At 45.9% G+C, this 15,000-nt stretch overlaps 1 protein-coding gene and 1 long non-coding RNA gene across 3 annotated transcripts in view; both read right to left on the reverse strand.

Moving 5' to 3' along the window:
* The window catches only part of LOC139417108 (pleckstrin homology domain-containing family G member 4B-like), a 6,074-nt gene extending 615 nt beyond the window's left edge, over nt 1–5,459 (reverse strand). Inside the window, exons 1-7 of one of the 2 annotated variants that reach the window (XM_071166352.1) lie at nt 5,342–5,459; nt 4,943–5,088; nt 4,426–4,555; nt 2,104–2,346; nt 1,849–1,937; nt 1,050–1,213; nt 1–65 (exon numbers count right to left, since the gene is read on the reverse strand). The exon at nt 1–65 is cut by the window's left edge and continues 90 nt beyond it. In XM_071166352.1, coding sequence (XP_071022453.1) covers nt 2,323–2,346; nt 4,426–4,555; nt 4,943–5,088; nt 5,342–5,374 — 333 coding nt within the window. In that variant the 5' untranslated portion in view covers nt 5,375–5,459 and the 3' untranslated portion in view covers nt 1–65; nt 1,050–1,213; nt 1,849–1,937; nt 2,104–2,322. Of the gene's footprint in view, nt 66–1,049; nt 1,214–1,848; nt 1,944–2,103; nt 2,347–4,425; nt 4,556–4,942; nt 5,089–5,341 lie in introns of both variants that reach the window. The other variant, XM_071166351.1, reaches the window with a different exon arrangement.
* Nucleotides 5,460–8,369: 2,910 nt separating this feature from the next.
* Nucleotides 8,370–10,466, reverse strand: LOC139417109 (uncharacterized). The gene is made up of 3 exons (XR_011635159.1): nt 10,386–10,466; nt 8,641–8,800; nt 8,370–8,466 (listed from the first exon to the last, which is right to left on the reverse strand). It is a non-coding gene; the product is annotated as an uncharacterized lncRNA (long non-coding RNA).
* Between the last annotated feature and the right edge of the window lie 4,534 nt (nt 10,467–15,000).

Below are 15,000 nucleotides of genomic sequence, written 5' to 3' on the forward strand. Positions count from 1 at the left end.
GTCTTCTTCCTCCTGGTCCTTCCACACACCTGACTCACCAGCTCTCCACGCTCCGCCACCGGGACCTAACAGACGCGCACACACATAGGCAAGCACACGCATGTAAGGAAACGCCCCACACACACACACACACACACACACACACACACACACACACACACACACACACGTGTCATGTAAACACTACAACAACATACTGACTGTCAGATCATGACCTATAATTTACCACACTTACACACACAGACATGCACAGTTTACCATCCCCCAAACCGCTTCATGTTGTATTTTGACCTGTCCAGTGATGTGAGGGTCATGTAACATGAGCTGTGTCAAACCTCCTCCACCACTCAGTTCTTTAGCTAGCTACCGCTCAGGGAGCTGTGTGTCAAACCTCCTCCACCACTCAGTTCTTTAGCTAGCTACCTCTCAGAGAGCTGTGTATCAAACCTCCACCACTCAGTTATTTAGCTAGCTACCTCTCAGAGAGCTGTGTGTCAAACCTCCTCCACCACTCAGTTCTTTAGCTAGCTACCGCTCAGGGAGCTGTGTGTCAAACCTCCTCCACCACTCAGTTATTTAGCTAGCTACCGCTCAGAGAGCTGTGTGTCAAACCTCCTCCACCACTCAGTTCTTTAGCTAGCTACCGCTCAGAGAGCTGTGTGTCAAACCTCCTCCACCACTCAGTTATTTAGCTAGCTACCTCTCAGCCAGCTACCTCTCTGTGTCTTCATGTGTGAGTGTGTGTTAACATGCCATCCTATGTTTATGCATGTGCGTGTGTGTATGTATGTGTGTGAGTGTTTGTGTGCACCCTATTCCCTATATAGAGCACTACTGCCCTATGATCAAAAGAAAGGCACTATATAGGGAATATGGTGCCATTTGAGACACAATAGTTTAGGGTTGAAACCTTGTCACTAGTCTGGGAGCGTTATACCAGTGTTGGGATTAATCTATACTAATCTAAATCTAATCTAATCTAGATTAATCTAAATCTGGCATTCTCACCGGACACCCGACGATGAGGTCGCTGGCCCGGAGGTCCTCACCGTGGCGCTGGGCGTGTCTGAGGACGGAGAGGAAGGAGTCAGAGGCGTGGTTTAGCCCTCCCAGCTCCTCCAGAACATCACAGTACTGTTCCAGTCTGTGTAGGGGACTGGAGACAGTGGTGGAAGGACAGGAGGGAGAGAGGAGGGGTGGCAAGGAGTCTGAGCTGGGGAGGGACGAGGAGGAGGAGAGGGGAAGGAGAGGACTTCAGCCATCTATGGTCATTACCATCAATCTCATTTTTTTTCTTCACATAACATAAAAATGATCAACAAACAGAACAGACATAACAAACACAGTGCAATACTTGCAACTCCAGTCCATAAAGCAAAACTACAAATACAAAAAAAATCCTATTAAATATACAGATTTGGCCAAGCCTCCCACCAAATCATCATCATCATCATCATTGTTATCACATCATCATTTTCATGATACAGTACTTTTAGGCATCTTATACTGCCACCCTGTGGTCGTTTTAGATAACTACAGTGAACATTCTACCCTCAGATCTCTGCTAATACCATCTGTGTGATGTTCTCCTTGTTTACTCAGTTTAAAGCTGTGATCAGACATTGCCCTGTGTATGTATCAGACGGGCTATTATAATATATTGAAAGTCTGGTGATTGGTTTTAGGGTAATCCAACATTAATGAGTTATTTCAGGGTATACAATGCAGTGCTAATTGCATTTACTATATGAAACAGCTCAAAATCCCAGCCATTATTATGAGCTTTCCTCCCCTCACCAGCCTCCACTGATGCTGTAATAATGTTTTTTGAATGGAACATTTTCTTACCTTGAAGAAGTCTGCAGCCTAAGTGACCAACAAGGAGTCCACTTCTGGTTTGGTCCTTACTATATGCAGTGAGGGTACTGGAGAAACACCTATCTCTTTGTATGAGAGTGAGAAAGAGGGATAAAGAGTGAGCGAGAGCCAGAGAGAAAGAGAGGGAGAGATAGAATAAAGTAGTAAATTTCTTCTTCTTCTACTTCTCGATGGCGCTGCCCATGCTAAAACATCCCTCTATCCAACTCTATGTGACCCACTCACACGTTTACTGAAGAGGTCCTGTTTCAGCAGACTCTGCAGTAGAGCTCCCTCCATGGCTGGTAGGAGGTACTGCGAGTGGAAGGCGCTGAAGCTGGCCAAGTTGTGGAAAAGGAGGTCTGCTTCCCCCCGGAGGGGGGACGGGGTGTCTGGTAGGGTGTCAGGTAGGTCTCCTCCACACCCGTTAACACGGCCACGTACTGCCTCCCTGAACTTAGCATCCTACACCATAATAGATAGAGCTTGCTGTAGGGAGTGGATGAGGAGGGGAAAGAAGGGGTTGGGGAGAAAAGTAAATGGGGGGAATCAGAAAGAGAGAGGAAGTGGGAAAGAAGGGAAGGGGGAAGAGGAAGAGGAATAGCGAAAGAGATGGAGGGAGATAGAGGAAGGGATGACAGAGATTGGGGAAAGAGAGAAAGCGGAGGGAAGGAGTAAAGAGAGGGATCCCCCTACACCACATATGTCAGAGTCAAGGCCCGCGGGCCACATCCGGCCCGCAAGAAGGTTTTTTACGGCCCCTGGGATGATCTTGATTTATTATTAGAACCGGCCCGCAGCAAGCCGGCAGCCCGCAGATCTTTTACACGCACCAATACTACATTTCCCACAATGCAAAGGTGGGGGTAGGCTGTGGCACAGCAGTCGTCAGCATCACAGTAAAATTAACTTTCAGATACCCATCAAAAATGGGGAGTGGATGTTTCAAACAAGGAGTCGGAGTATATGTTCACGAAGGTAGCTGGAAAAGGGGTGTGGCGGTACTGAAAGAGTATAATCTGGGGGGAATGAAACGAAACACGCGGACACACACGCGGACGCAACTGTCAAGGCCAGTTTTATTTTGGCAGAAGAGGAAGTGGGATTAAAAGAAGGGCAACTCTTTTTAAATGTGAGTCTGAGCAGAAACAAGAGGAAGAGGAATAGCGAGAAGAGATGGAGGGAGATAGTGGACTCCAACCTAAGGAAGGGATGACAGAGATTGATTTGTATGAAGAGGTGTCAAGATGTGTAAATGAAAGCTTGTGGGGACAACCGGGAGCACCTGGATGTGTGGACACAGGAGCGGAGGATACGGGAAAAGATGCAAGAGGAAAACGCGACAGGTGAGCTGACAGCTTATCATTGTATCATACACCAGGAAGCGTTGTGCGGTAAAGCCTTGAAAATGGAGCATGTAATGAGCATCATCACGCGCACAGTTAACTTTATCAGAGCCAAAGGTTTGAATCACCGCCAGTTCAAGGCATTTCTGACGGAGTTAGAAACGGAGCATGGTGATTTGCCTTATCACACAGAGGTGCGATGGCTAAGCCAGGGAAAGGTGCTTCAAAGATGTTTCGAGCTTCGTGAGGAGATTTGTCTGTTCTTGGACAGCAAAGGGAAAGACACAACACAACTCCGAGACGAAATGTTTCTGTGTGAAATGGCTTTTCTGTGTGACATTACGAGTCATCTGAATGCAATAAACTTGCAGCTGCAGGGTCGGGATCGTGTCATCTCTGATATGTACAGTACAGTGAAGGCATTTAAAACCAAACTGACTCTGTGGGAGACGCAGATGCGGAAAGAAAATTTGAGCCACTTTCCCAGCTGCCAGACCATGAAAGAGAAGCTCTCTACCAGTGCGTTCCCGAGCACACAGTTGGCTGATAAAATAGGTATGCTTGCCGCTGACTTTCGACGCCGATTTGCTGACTTTGAAGCACAAAAAAGCAGGTTGGAACTGCTCGGTAACCCATTTGCTGTTGACGTGGAAAGCTCACCACCAAACCTCCAAATGGAGTTGATTGACCTCCAATGCAATGATGCACTGAGGGCAAAATATGCGGCAGTGGGTGCTGCGGAGTTCGCCCGTTTCCTCCCCGGCACAATGCCCCAGCTGCGCATCCAGGCTGCTCAAACGTTGTCTATGTTTGGCAGCACATACCTGTGTGAACAACTGTTTTCTTTGATGAACCTGAACAAAACATCACACAGAAGTCGACTTACTGCTGAACACCTCCACTCAATTCTGAGGATTTCTTCAGCTCAGAGCCTTACCCCGAACATTGATGAACTTGTGGAAAAGATGGGACACCACCAAGTATCACCCTCAACCTCAAACAAGTGAACATTACTGTGCAATCACATATTTAGAGTTTTTACTCAGTTCAAGTTTAAAAGTTAAAATTTAATATTTGTTTTCCTCCTCCCCCATCCCTCCAATTATATTTTAAAAATACCTACTCCCTCTCTCTCCAGTCTTCCCTCTGTGATACAACACAACACAGTACAACACTATACTAGTGTTCCATTTCATTCAGATCTTCCCTCGATCTCTCCTACCTTTTCCAGTTTGTCCACCATGTCAGCCAATCGACCGAGGACTTCCAGGTCGCTGCCTCTGTGATTGGACACATGTACGAGGCGGTGGAGGGCGTTGTCCACACTATCATAGAGGTTAGAGGTCGCAGCCCTGAGGGGCACAGGGTTCAAAGGTCATAAAGGATATGATTATATAGGAGTGAATCCTAACTTCCACTTCAGTCGAATTTTCACTCCCATTGACATCACATGACTCAGTTAATATTTTACTTAGTGTAAGTTAGGATTAATTGATTTAATGAAAGAGATAGAAGATTGATGTGTTATAATAGGAACCGTTTTCAAATACATTTCTCATACGTTATATCCATGATAGGATCATCTATTTTAATTACATTTTCATTTGGACACACTGATGGGACAGGGTCATGGATATGTACTAAAAAGCTCATCTATCTTTGCAATGGCCACTTCTGCGACAGCATTGAGGGAAAGTGCGCCTTCTATCCAACTCTATGGACAGGGTAGCTGGTGGTACCTGCAGTCTGGGGATCGCTGTGCCAGTCCTGATGTGGTCAGCTCTGCCAGCCAGGCCCCGCCCTTCAGCTGCAGCTCAGTCAGCCGTTGGTCGACGAGGACGCTCGTCATCAGCTCTCTGTGTTTATCCACACTCAGGGGAACAGTCTGGAAAAGAGACCAAAAAAATAATCTGGTAAACATTGTGTTGTTAAGCAAGATGGTTCACGCTCAGAAAGTATGTGACATTTACACAAAATGTATTCAACTTTTTTCATAAGTTCACTCAAAAGTTGTTGTTTTTCTTCTAAAATCCATTTGATGATAATTGTTAGTATTTCACCCCATAACACCTCATTGACTTGTGTGCTACCATGTTAAACCACACAGAAGCAGTGGTATAGTAATACACATAGCATACCTTGATACAGTCTGGTAGTGGTGCTGTGTCCATAGACTGCAGTTCACCCTCCAACAGAGAGAGGGCGCTCTCACAACACTCAGTCAGACTCAACACTCTAAAAGCAAAAACAGGACTGGAGTAACTTAGTACAGTTAGTCTACAGTTCAAATGGCACCCTATTCCCTGTAGTGAACTGTTATTGACCAGAGCACTACTTTTGACCAGGGACACAACCTATAATAGTTCATACTTCACATGACATAAAAAGGCTTGATGGTGAAAACATTGAAACGGCTGATTTCATATCTAAGGAAAAAATGTTTGCGATATCAGGCTGTCTTTTTCATTCAAGTCACATGACTCGAGTAATATACAATGTTGTGTGTGTGTGTGTGTGTGCACATGAATGCATGCCTTCCTGAGTGTGTGTGTGTACGCTGTGATTTGTGCGTGTGTGACTGTAAATCAATTTGAGATAAGTGTGAATAAACAAAACATTCCTGCCTGTCTCGGTCTCCCAAGACCGAGACCAAGACCAAATGCCAATAGTGGCATATTGATTGAGCTGCATATGGAATCTGAATTGATTTGAGAAAGAATAGGCTTTATGACTGTAAGTCTTGGCATTCAAAGAGCTAAACTTGATATTCTGAGTGCTAGAAACATGCTAGGAAGAGACTCTCTCTCTCTCTCTCTCTCTCTCGCTCTCTCGTCAGTCTCTGTGTCCCTGCCCCTCCCTCCATCCCGCTTTCCCTCCCTCCCTCTCCAGTCTGAAAGCCAGTTAGAATGGCAGTGTTTATAGTCTCCATCCATCTCCAGGGGCAGCTACTGCCTGTCTACATACCTGTCCCTCGCACCGTGTGCACACACACACACACACACACACACACAAAGACAGAGATAAAAGGGAATTACATTTAGTGTGACAAGCGATACAGTGTTAGAATTCATTTGAATTCTTTATATAGCTTTATATAACCACCCAGTATATCACACACACACACACACACACACACACACACACACACACACACACACACACACACACACACACCCAGGAGAGTCTATTCACCTTTATATAGCCACCCAGGAGAGTCCATTCACCTTTATATAGCCACCCAGGAGAGTCCATTCACCTTTATATAGCCACCCAGGAGAGTCCATTCACCTTTATATAGCCACCCAGGAGAGTCCATTCACCTTTATATAGCCACCCAGGAGAGTCCATTCACCTTTATATAGCCACCCAGGAGAGTCCATTCACCTTTATATAGCCACCCAGGAGAGTCCATTCACCTTTATATAGCCAGCCTTGATAGTCCATTCACCTTTATATAGCCACCCAGGAGAGTCCATTCACCTTTATATAGCCACCCAGGAGAGTCCATTCACCTTTATATAGCCACCCAGGAGAGTCCATTCACCTTTATATAGTCACCCAGGAGAGTCCATTCACCTTTATATAGCCACCCAGGAGAGTCCATTCACCTTTATATAGCCACCCAGGAGAGTCAATTCACCTTTATATAGCCACCCAGGAGAGTCCATTCACCTTTATATAGCCACCCAGGATATCACACACACACACACACACGCGCACACACACACACACACACACACACACACACACACACACACACACACACACACACACACACGCCACTCCACTTCCCTCATTAATCATCGGTATCACTCCATTTGACCTCTGACCCTGTTACTTTAATGGTAAATTATGTTTTTATAGAGCACACTATACTTCATCCTCCCTTCTTATCGTCCCTTCAATGATAAATGTTGCTGTGTGTGTGTGTGATGTGATGTGTGTGTGTGTCTACGCCTTCTAGACTGTGGGGAGACTCCTGCTGCTGCTCCTTCACCAGAATGAGGACAGAGCCAAGACCTCCCGGTACTACAGCCTGGACCACACACACACACACACACACACACACACACACACACACACACACACACACACACACACACACACACACACACATACACACACACACACACACACTCATCATAGGATGCCCTTTCAATGTAAACACATGATGATACGCATATTAACAAAACACACACGTTTAAACATTGTAAAACCTCTCTCTTCAACAGAAGGGCTGATGGAGAGAGAAAGATAGATGAGAGAGAAGAAGAGAGAGAAGGAGAAAGAGAGAGAGGGAGAAAGAGAGAGAGGAAGAGAAAGAGGGAGAAAGAGAGAGAGGAAGAGAGAGAGGCAGAAAGAGAGAGAGAGGAAGAGAGAGAGGGAGAAAGAGAGAGAAAGGAAGAGAGAGAGGAAGAGAGAGAGAAAGAGAGAGAGAAAGAGAGAGAGGGAGAAAGAGAGAGAGGAAGAGAGAGAGGCAGAAAGAGAGAGAGAGGAAGAGAGAGAGGGAGAAAGAGAGAGAGAGGAAGAGAGAGAGAAAGAGAGAGAGAAAGAGAGAGAGGGAGAAAGAGAGAGAGGAAGAGAGAGAGGGAGAAAGGGAGAGAGAGGATGAGAGAGAGGGAGAAAGAGAGAGAGGATGAGCGGATAAAGTGCATAAAGTGAAACATTGAACTTTAACTTTCAATTTCTGTCAAAAACCACTGTAAAACTAATCTGGCACCAGCCTGTTTAGCTATCGTTCCATTCCTTGTCATGGCTAACTGGGGGATGAGAACAGCCAGGGGATTCTGACAGAGTTTAGTCCTCACAGCACTACAGACAGGAGGAAGGCAAGGAAGGGCTTTTTTCATAACATGGGATAAAGTAGGTAGATACCGGATAGGTTACATCTGCTGTGGTGCAGTTTATGGGGCTAAATCTTTGGCACATGACACACACACTAAATGTCATTCTCTTTTATCTTGGAGTACAAAGAGTGGAATGTTAGCTAAACAGAAGGTACCCAGGCTACTACAAAACCACTATATAAAGTATCACAGAGTTTTTTACACTGCCAGTAGTGCTGTGAGTGTTACGCTATAAAGGGTCCCCCCAGACTAGACTGTAATATTGTACTGACAGAGTTTGACATAGTGACAGGTGATTTACAGGGTTACCCTGTGATAGCAGGCTAAGACACGGCCCATCTCATCCTCACGGCAACCGTCCTCAGGGAGGTGCGTTTCAGTGACTACAACCGCTCGTCCCAGCCAGTCCACCGTACCTACGGACAGAGAGGGAGAGAGAGGGTGGGGGAAAAGAGAGAGAGACAAGAGAGCGGTGGAGGGTAATGGCATGAGAGGTTAAGGGAGAGGTATGGATGAAAGGAAAGTACCAGTAAAGGGCTAAACTGATGGAATGATAGAAGTAAACGAGATGGATATAAAAGACAAGTCACCTGACAACATCAGCTTTCCTGATCGGAGACGCTCTTTGGGAATTGGAGGTGTGTTGGGTCATTGTCCTGTTAAGGTGTCATTGTCCAACCTGGAGGTGTGTTGGGTCATTGTCCTGTTAAGGTGTCATTGTCCAACCTGGAGGTGTGTTGGGTCATTGTCCTGTTGAAAAACAAATGATAGTCCCACTAAGCCCAAACCAGATGGAATGGTGTATCGCTGCAGAATGCTGTGGTAGCCATGCTGGTTAAGTGTGCCTTGAATTTTAAATAAATCACTGACAGTGTCACCAGCAAAGCACCCCCACACCATCACACCTCCTCCATGCTTCACGGTGGTAACGGCTCACCTAGGGGTCATGACAAGGACTGTACAGATGTTTGATGAATTCAAATATTTTGATCATGCTTATGTTATATTAATAGAAGGGGAGGGGTTATACGATCCCTCCCTCCTTACATTTATAGGGTCCTAGACTACAGATTAACATTATATATACATTATGATGTTTTAATATTGTCCCACAGTTGTTTTCTAATTCTCTCTCTCTGCCTCATTATAAAGAGACTCCTCTGAGAAATGTGTGACTGTGAAGAAGGAGCTCTGCAGGGGAGAGGGGGAGATAAGAGACTGGTCAGACATTCCACAATAAATCAACTTGGGGGATTGGACATTTACTGCTGAGGCCTTAGAAAACACTGAACTATTGTAAGATATTGCAAGTTAGTATAGCTGTGTATGCATGGTCTTGGTATGAGGAGTAGCAGGTAATGACGTATGCAGTGACATCACAGGGGGTTGACTACAATCATGATAAAACCAACGTGGACTTTTCCTATAGGGCAGAACTTACTCGGAAACATGCGTTATGTTCCTGAATGTCAACGTCTGTCTAAAATTGCATTAATAAAGGTTTTTGAATGATTTATTTAAAGATATTGTCAAAATACTAATTTCACCAATGAGCCAATGATTGACAAGGACGAAAGGAACGAACCCTAAAAGTGGGAAACACACAAGCAGAGATCATCTATTCACCCACACTGCGTCTCACAAAGACACGGCGGTTGGAATCAAGACTCATCCAATTTGGACCCCCCCCACACACACACACACACACACACACACTCATTCAGAGTGGTCTCTCTTTTCATTGTCGCTCAGCAGAGCATGAGTCATGACACACTTTCCCACTAACACAGTGAAACGACTGCCCTCTTTCATTCTCTCCCTCACTCGCCTGCACCCAACTCCTCTCTCTCTCTCTCTCTCTCTCTCTCTCTCTCTCTCTCTCTCTCTCTTTCTCCTCATCCGCTCCCTCTCTTCTCCCTTTCTTCAAGTGCACAGGAGTCACATATGGAAAAAAATTGTGTCATGACTCATGCTGCACTGAGCAACAATGAAAAGAGAGACCACTCTGAATGAGTGTGTGTGTGTGTGTGTGTGTGTGTGTGAGAGAGAGAGAAACGCTAACTGGGAAACAGTGTGTGTGTGTGTGTGTGTGTGTGTGTGTGTGTGTGTGTGTGTGTGTGTGTGTGTGTGTGTGTGTGTGTGTGTGTGTGTGTGTGTGTGTGTGTGTGTGTGTGTGTGTGTGTGTGTGTGTGTGTGTGTGTGTGTGTGTGTGTGTGTGTGTGTGTGTGTGTGTGTGTGTGTGTGTGTGTGTGTGTGTGTGTGTGTATGTGTGTGTGTGTGTGTGTGTGTGTGTGTGTGTGTGTGTGTGTGTGTGTGTGTGTGTGTGTGTACTCACACAGGCATGCTGCTGTTGTTTGTGTAGAAGGTGCTTGGCAGGGAGTAAGTTGTCCAGCAGGTACATCAGACCATCTTGCTGATAAGTCTACTCCAACACAGAGAAAACCTGCACAGATACAGAGAACGATACAGAGAAAGATTTTAGTTAACTGTGTTCTTTAGCCTTGCTCATTACCTGTATATAGCCTCGCTATTGTTGTCTTACTGCTGCTGTTTAATTATTTGTTACTTTTATTTCTTATTCTTTTTTTTAAGGTATTTTTTATATATATTTTTTTTTAACTGCATTGTTGGTTAGAGCTTGTAAGTAAGTATTTCACTGTTGTATTCGGCGCATGTGACACATAAACTTTGATTTGATTTGACACACACACAAACATGTACAGAAAGGCAAATACACACTGACCACAGGAGGCTTCTGAGGGGAAAACGGCTCATAATAATGGTTGGAACGGAGCGAACGGAAAGGAAACCATGTGGTTGATATACTTGATACCATTCCATTTATTCCGCTCCAGCTATTAACATGAGCCCTTATTAACCATTACCATGAGCCCTTATTAACCATTACCATGAGCCCTTATTAACCATTACCATGAGCTCGTCTTAACCATTACCACAAGCCCTTATTAACCATTACCATGAGCCCTTATTAACCATTACCATGAGCTCGTCTTAACCATTACCACAAGCCCTTATTAACCATTACCATGAGCCCTTATTAACCATTACCATGAGCTCGTCTTAACCATTACAACAAGCCCTTATTAACCATTACCACAAGCCCTTATTAACCATTACCACAAGCCCTTATTAACCATTACCATGAGCCCTTATTAACCATTACCACGAGCCCTTATTAACCATTACCACGAGCCGTTATTAACCATTACCATGAGCTCGTCTTAACCATTACCACAAGCCCTAATTAACCATTACCACGAGCCCTTATTAACCATTACAACGAGCCCTTATTAACAATTACCACGAGCCCTTATTAACAATTACCACGAGCCCTTATTAACCATTACCACGAGCCCTTATTAACCATTACCACGAGCCCTTATTAACCATTACCACGAGCCCTTACTAACCATTACCACGAGCCCTTATTAACCATTACCACAAGCCCTTATTAACCCTTACCATGAGCTCGTCTTAAAAATTACCACGAGCCCTTATTAACCATTACCACAAGCCCTTATTAACCATTATCACGAGCCCTTATTAACCATTACCATGAGCCCATCTTAACCATTACCACGAGTTTGTCTTAACCATTACCACAAGCCCTTATTAACCATTACCACAAGCCCATCTTAACCATTACCACGAGCCAGTCCTAGCCATTACCACGAGCCTATCTTAAGGTGCCACCAACCTCCTGTGAAACAGACATAAACAAATCTCTACACTTAAACATTGTACGCTACTTTTATTACAACTTTATATTTTGGGGATTTGACTATTGATTACTATTGATTACAAGTGATTAATATTAATATTGATATTTGTACTGCACTGTTGAGGGGAGCTCGCAAGTAAACATTTCACTGTACCGTTTATACCTGCCGTATCCTGTGCATGTGATGAATAAACTTTTATTCAATTCGATACATACAGTCTATACATGTTTATCCAGTCTATAAATGTTTATCCAGTCTACAAATGTTTATCCAGTCTACAAATGTTTATCCAGTCTATACATGTTTATTCAGTCTATACGGCAGGTTGCCTAGTGGTTAGAGCATTGGGCCAGTAACCAAAAGGTTGCTGGATCGAATCCCTGAGCTGCTGAGGTAAAGATCTGTCGTTCTGCCTCTGAGCATAGCAGTTAACCCACTGTTCCCCGGGCGTCAAAGATGTGGATGTCGTTTATGGCAGTCCCCTGCACCTCTCTGGTGCAGTCCCCCACACCTCTCTGGTGCAGTCCCCCGCAGCCCCACACCTCTCTGGTGCAGTCCCCCACACCTCTCTGGTGCAGTCCCCCGCACCCCCGCACCTCTCTGGTGCAGTCCCCCGCACCCCCGCACCTCTCTGGTGCAGTCCCCCGCACCCCCGCACCTCTCTGGTGCAGTCCCCCGCAGCCCCACACCTCTCTGGTGCAGTCCCCCACACCTCTCTGGTGCAGTCCCCCGCACCCCCGCACCTCTCTGGTGCAGTCCCCCGCACCCCCGCACCTCTCTGGTGCAGTCCCCCACACCTCTCTGGTGCAGTCCCCCGCACCCCCGCACCTCTCTGGTGCAGTCCCCCGCACCCCCGCACCTCTCTGGTGCAGTCCCCCGCACCTCTCTGGTGCAGTCCCCCGCACCCCCGCACCTCTCTGGTGCAGTCCCCCACACCCCCACACCTCTCTGGTGCAGTCCCCCGCACCCCCGCACCTCTCTGGTGCAGTCCCCCGCACCCCCGCACCTCTCTGGTTGGGTTAAATGCGGAAGACACATTTCAGCCATCATCATGGAGTGCTTTGCGAGGCTAGTTAAGGATTATTTTACTGCCACCCTAGACCCATTTCAGTTTTTTTCTGAGGCATTGACATGACAAAACGGCACACTTTAGAGTGGCCTTTTTTTGTACCCAGCGCAAGGTGCACCAGTGTTTTTTTATTTATTTTTTCCTTCATTTAACTAGGCAAGTCAGTTAAGCAGTTCTTATTTTCAATGACGGCCTTGGAACAGTGGGTTAACTACCTAGTTCAGGGGCAGAACGACAAATGTTTACCTTGTCAGCTCGGGGATTCAATCTAGCAACTTTTCGGTTACAAGTCTAACACTCTAACCACTAGGCTAGCTGCCGCCCCAACACGTCCACAGATGACGCAATCGCCATCACACTGCACACTGCCCTATCCCATCTGGACAAAAATAATACCTATGTAAGAATGCTGTTCATTGATTAGAGCTCAGCATTCAACACCATAGTACCCTCCAAGCTCATCATCAAGCTGGAGGCCCTGGGTCTCAACCCCTCCCGGTGCAACTGGGTCCTGGAGTTTCTGACGGGCCGCCCCCAGGTGGTGAAGGTAGGAAACAACATCTCCACTTCGATGATCCTCAACACTGGAGCCCCACAAGTGTGTGTGCTCTCAGTCCTCTCCTGTACTCCCTGTTCACCCACGACTGCGTGGCCACGCACACCTCCAACTCAATCATCAAGTTTGCAGACGACACAACAGTAGTGGGCTTGATCACCAACAACGACGAGACAGCTTACAGGGAGGAGGTGAGGGCACTCGGAGTGTGGTGTCAGGAAAACAAGCTCTCAGTCAACAAAACAAAGGAGATAATCGTGGACTTCAAGAAACAACAGGGAGCACCCCCTATCCACATCGAAGGGACAGTGTTGAGAAGCTGGAACGTTTTATGTTCCTGGGCGTACACATCACAGACAAACTGAAATGTTCCACCCACACAGACAGTGTGGTGAAGAAGGCGCAATAGCGCCTATTCAACCTCAGGAGGCTGAAGAAATGTGGCTTGTCACCGAAAATCCTGACAAACTTTTACAGATGCACAATCGAGAGCATCCTGTCGGACTGCACCACCCTCAACCGCAAGGCTACTGCTATGTCTGTGTCTGTCTCTGTGTCTGTATGTTAAACAGACGGCTTGTCCCGCTTACTCACACACACACACTGCCTGTTGCACGGTCTGGGGAGTTTCAAACAATTCCTGGAGTTCCAGTGGACGCTGGACATGTGTCCCAAATGCCATTTGGGACGCACCCTATGACCTCTGCAGATTGGGCTACCTCCCACTCACACACTCACTCAGTATTGCTCCCTCTCAGCCACCAATAGTATGAAAATGTATGCACATTTACACACACACACACATACACTCTCACTCATACACAGAAATATATGCATTCACGCACACACTTATGCACCCTCACACGCGCACACACACACACACACACACACACACACACACACACACACACACACACACACACACACACACACACACACACACACACACACACACACTGTAGGTCTGCCAAAGAGGTGGAGGGTGACAGAGAAGAGAGCACACAACAACACATTGTTTATTTTTCTACAGGACTGTTGGCATGGCAACCCCAAACCTTCCTATCCATGTTTTCTCTTTACCTCTCTCCTTTCATAATGTCCCCTCTTTTCTCCATACTCTCTTTACCTCTCTCCTTTCATAATGTCCCCTCTTTTCTCCATACTCTCTTTTACCTCTCTCCTTTCATAATGTCCCCTCTTTTCTCCATTCTCTCTTTACCTCTCTCCTTTCATAATGTCCCCTCTTTTCTCCATACTCTCTTTTACCTCTCTCCTTTCATAATGTCCCCTCTTTTCTCCATACTCTCTTCACCTCTCTCCTTTCATAATGTCCCCTCTTTTCTCCATACTCTCTTTACCTCTCTCATTTCATAATGTCCCATATTTTCTCCATATTCTCTTTTACCTCTCTCATTTCATAATGTCCCATATTTTCTCCATATTCTCTTTTACCTCTCTCATTTCATAATGTCCCATATTTTCTCCATATTCTCTTTTACCTCTCTCCTTTCAAAATGTCCCCTATTTTCTCCATACTCTCTTTTACCTCTCTCCTTTCATAATGTCCCCTCTTTTCTCCATA

Source organism: Oncorhynchus clarkii, chromosome 9 (genome assembly GCF_045791955.1).
Source record: "Oncorhynchus clarkii lewisi isolate Uvic-CL-2024 chromosome 9, UVic_Ocla_1.0, whole genome shotgun sequence".
Classification (NCBI taxonomy): domain Eukaryota; kingdom Metazoa; phylum Chordata; class Actinopteri; order Salmoniformes; family Salmonidae; genus Oncorhynchus; species Oncorhynchus clarkii.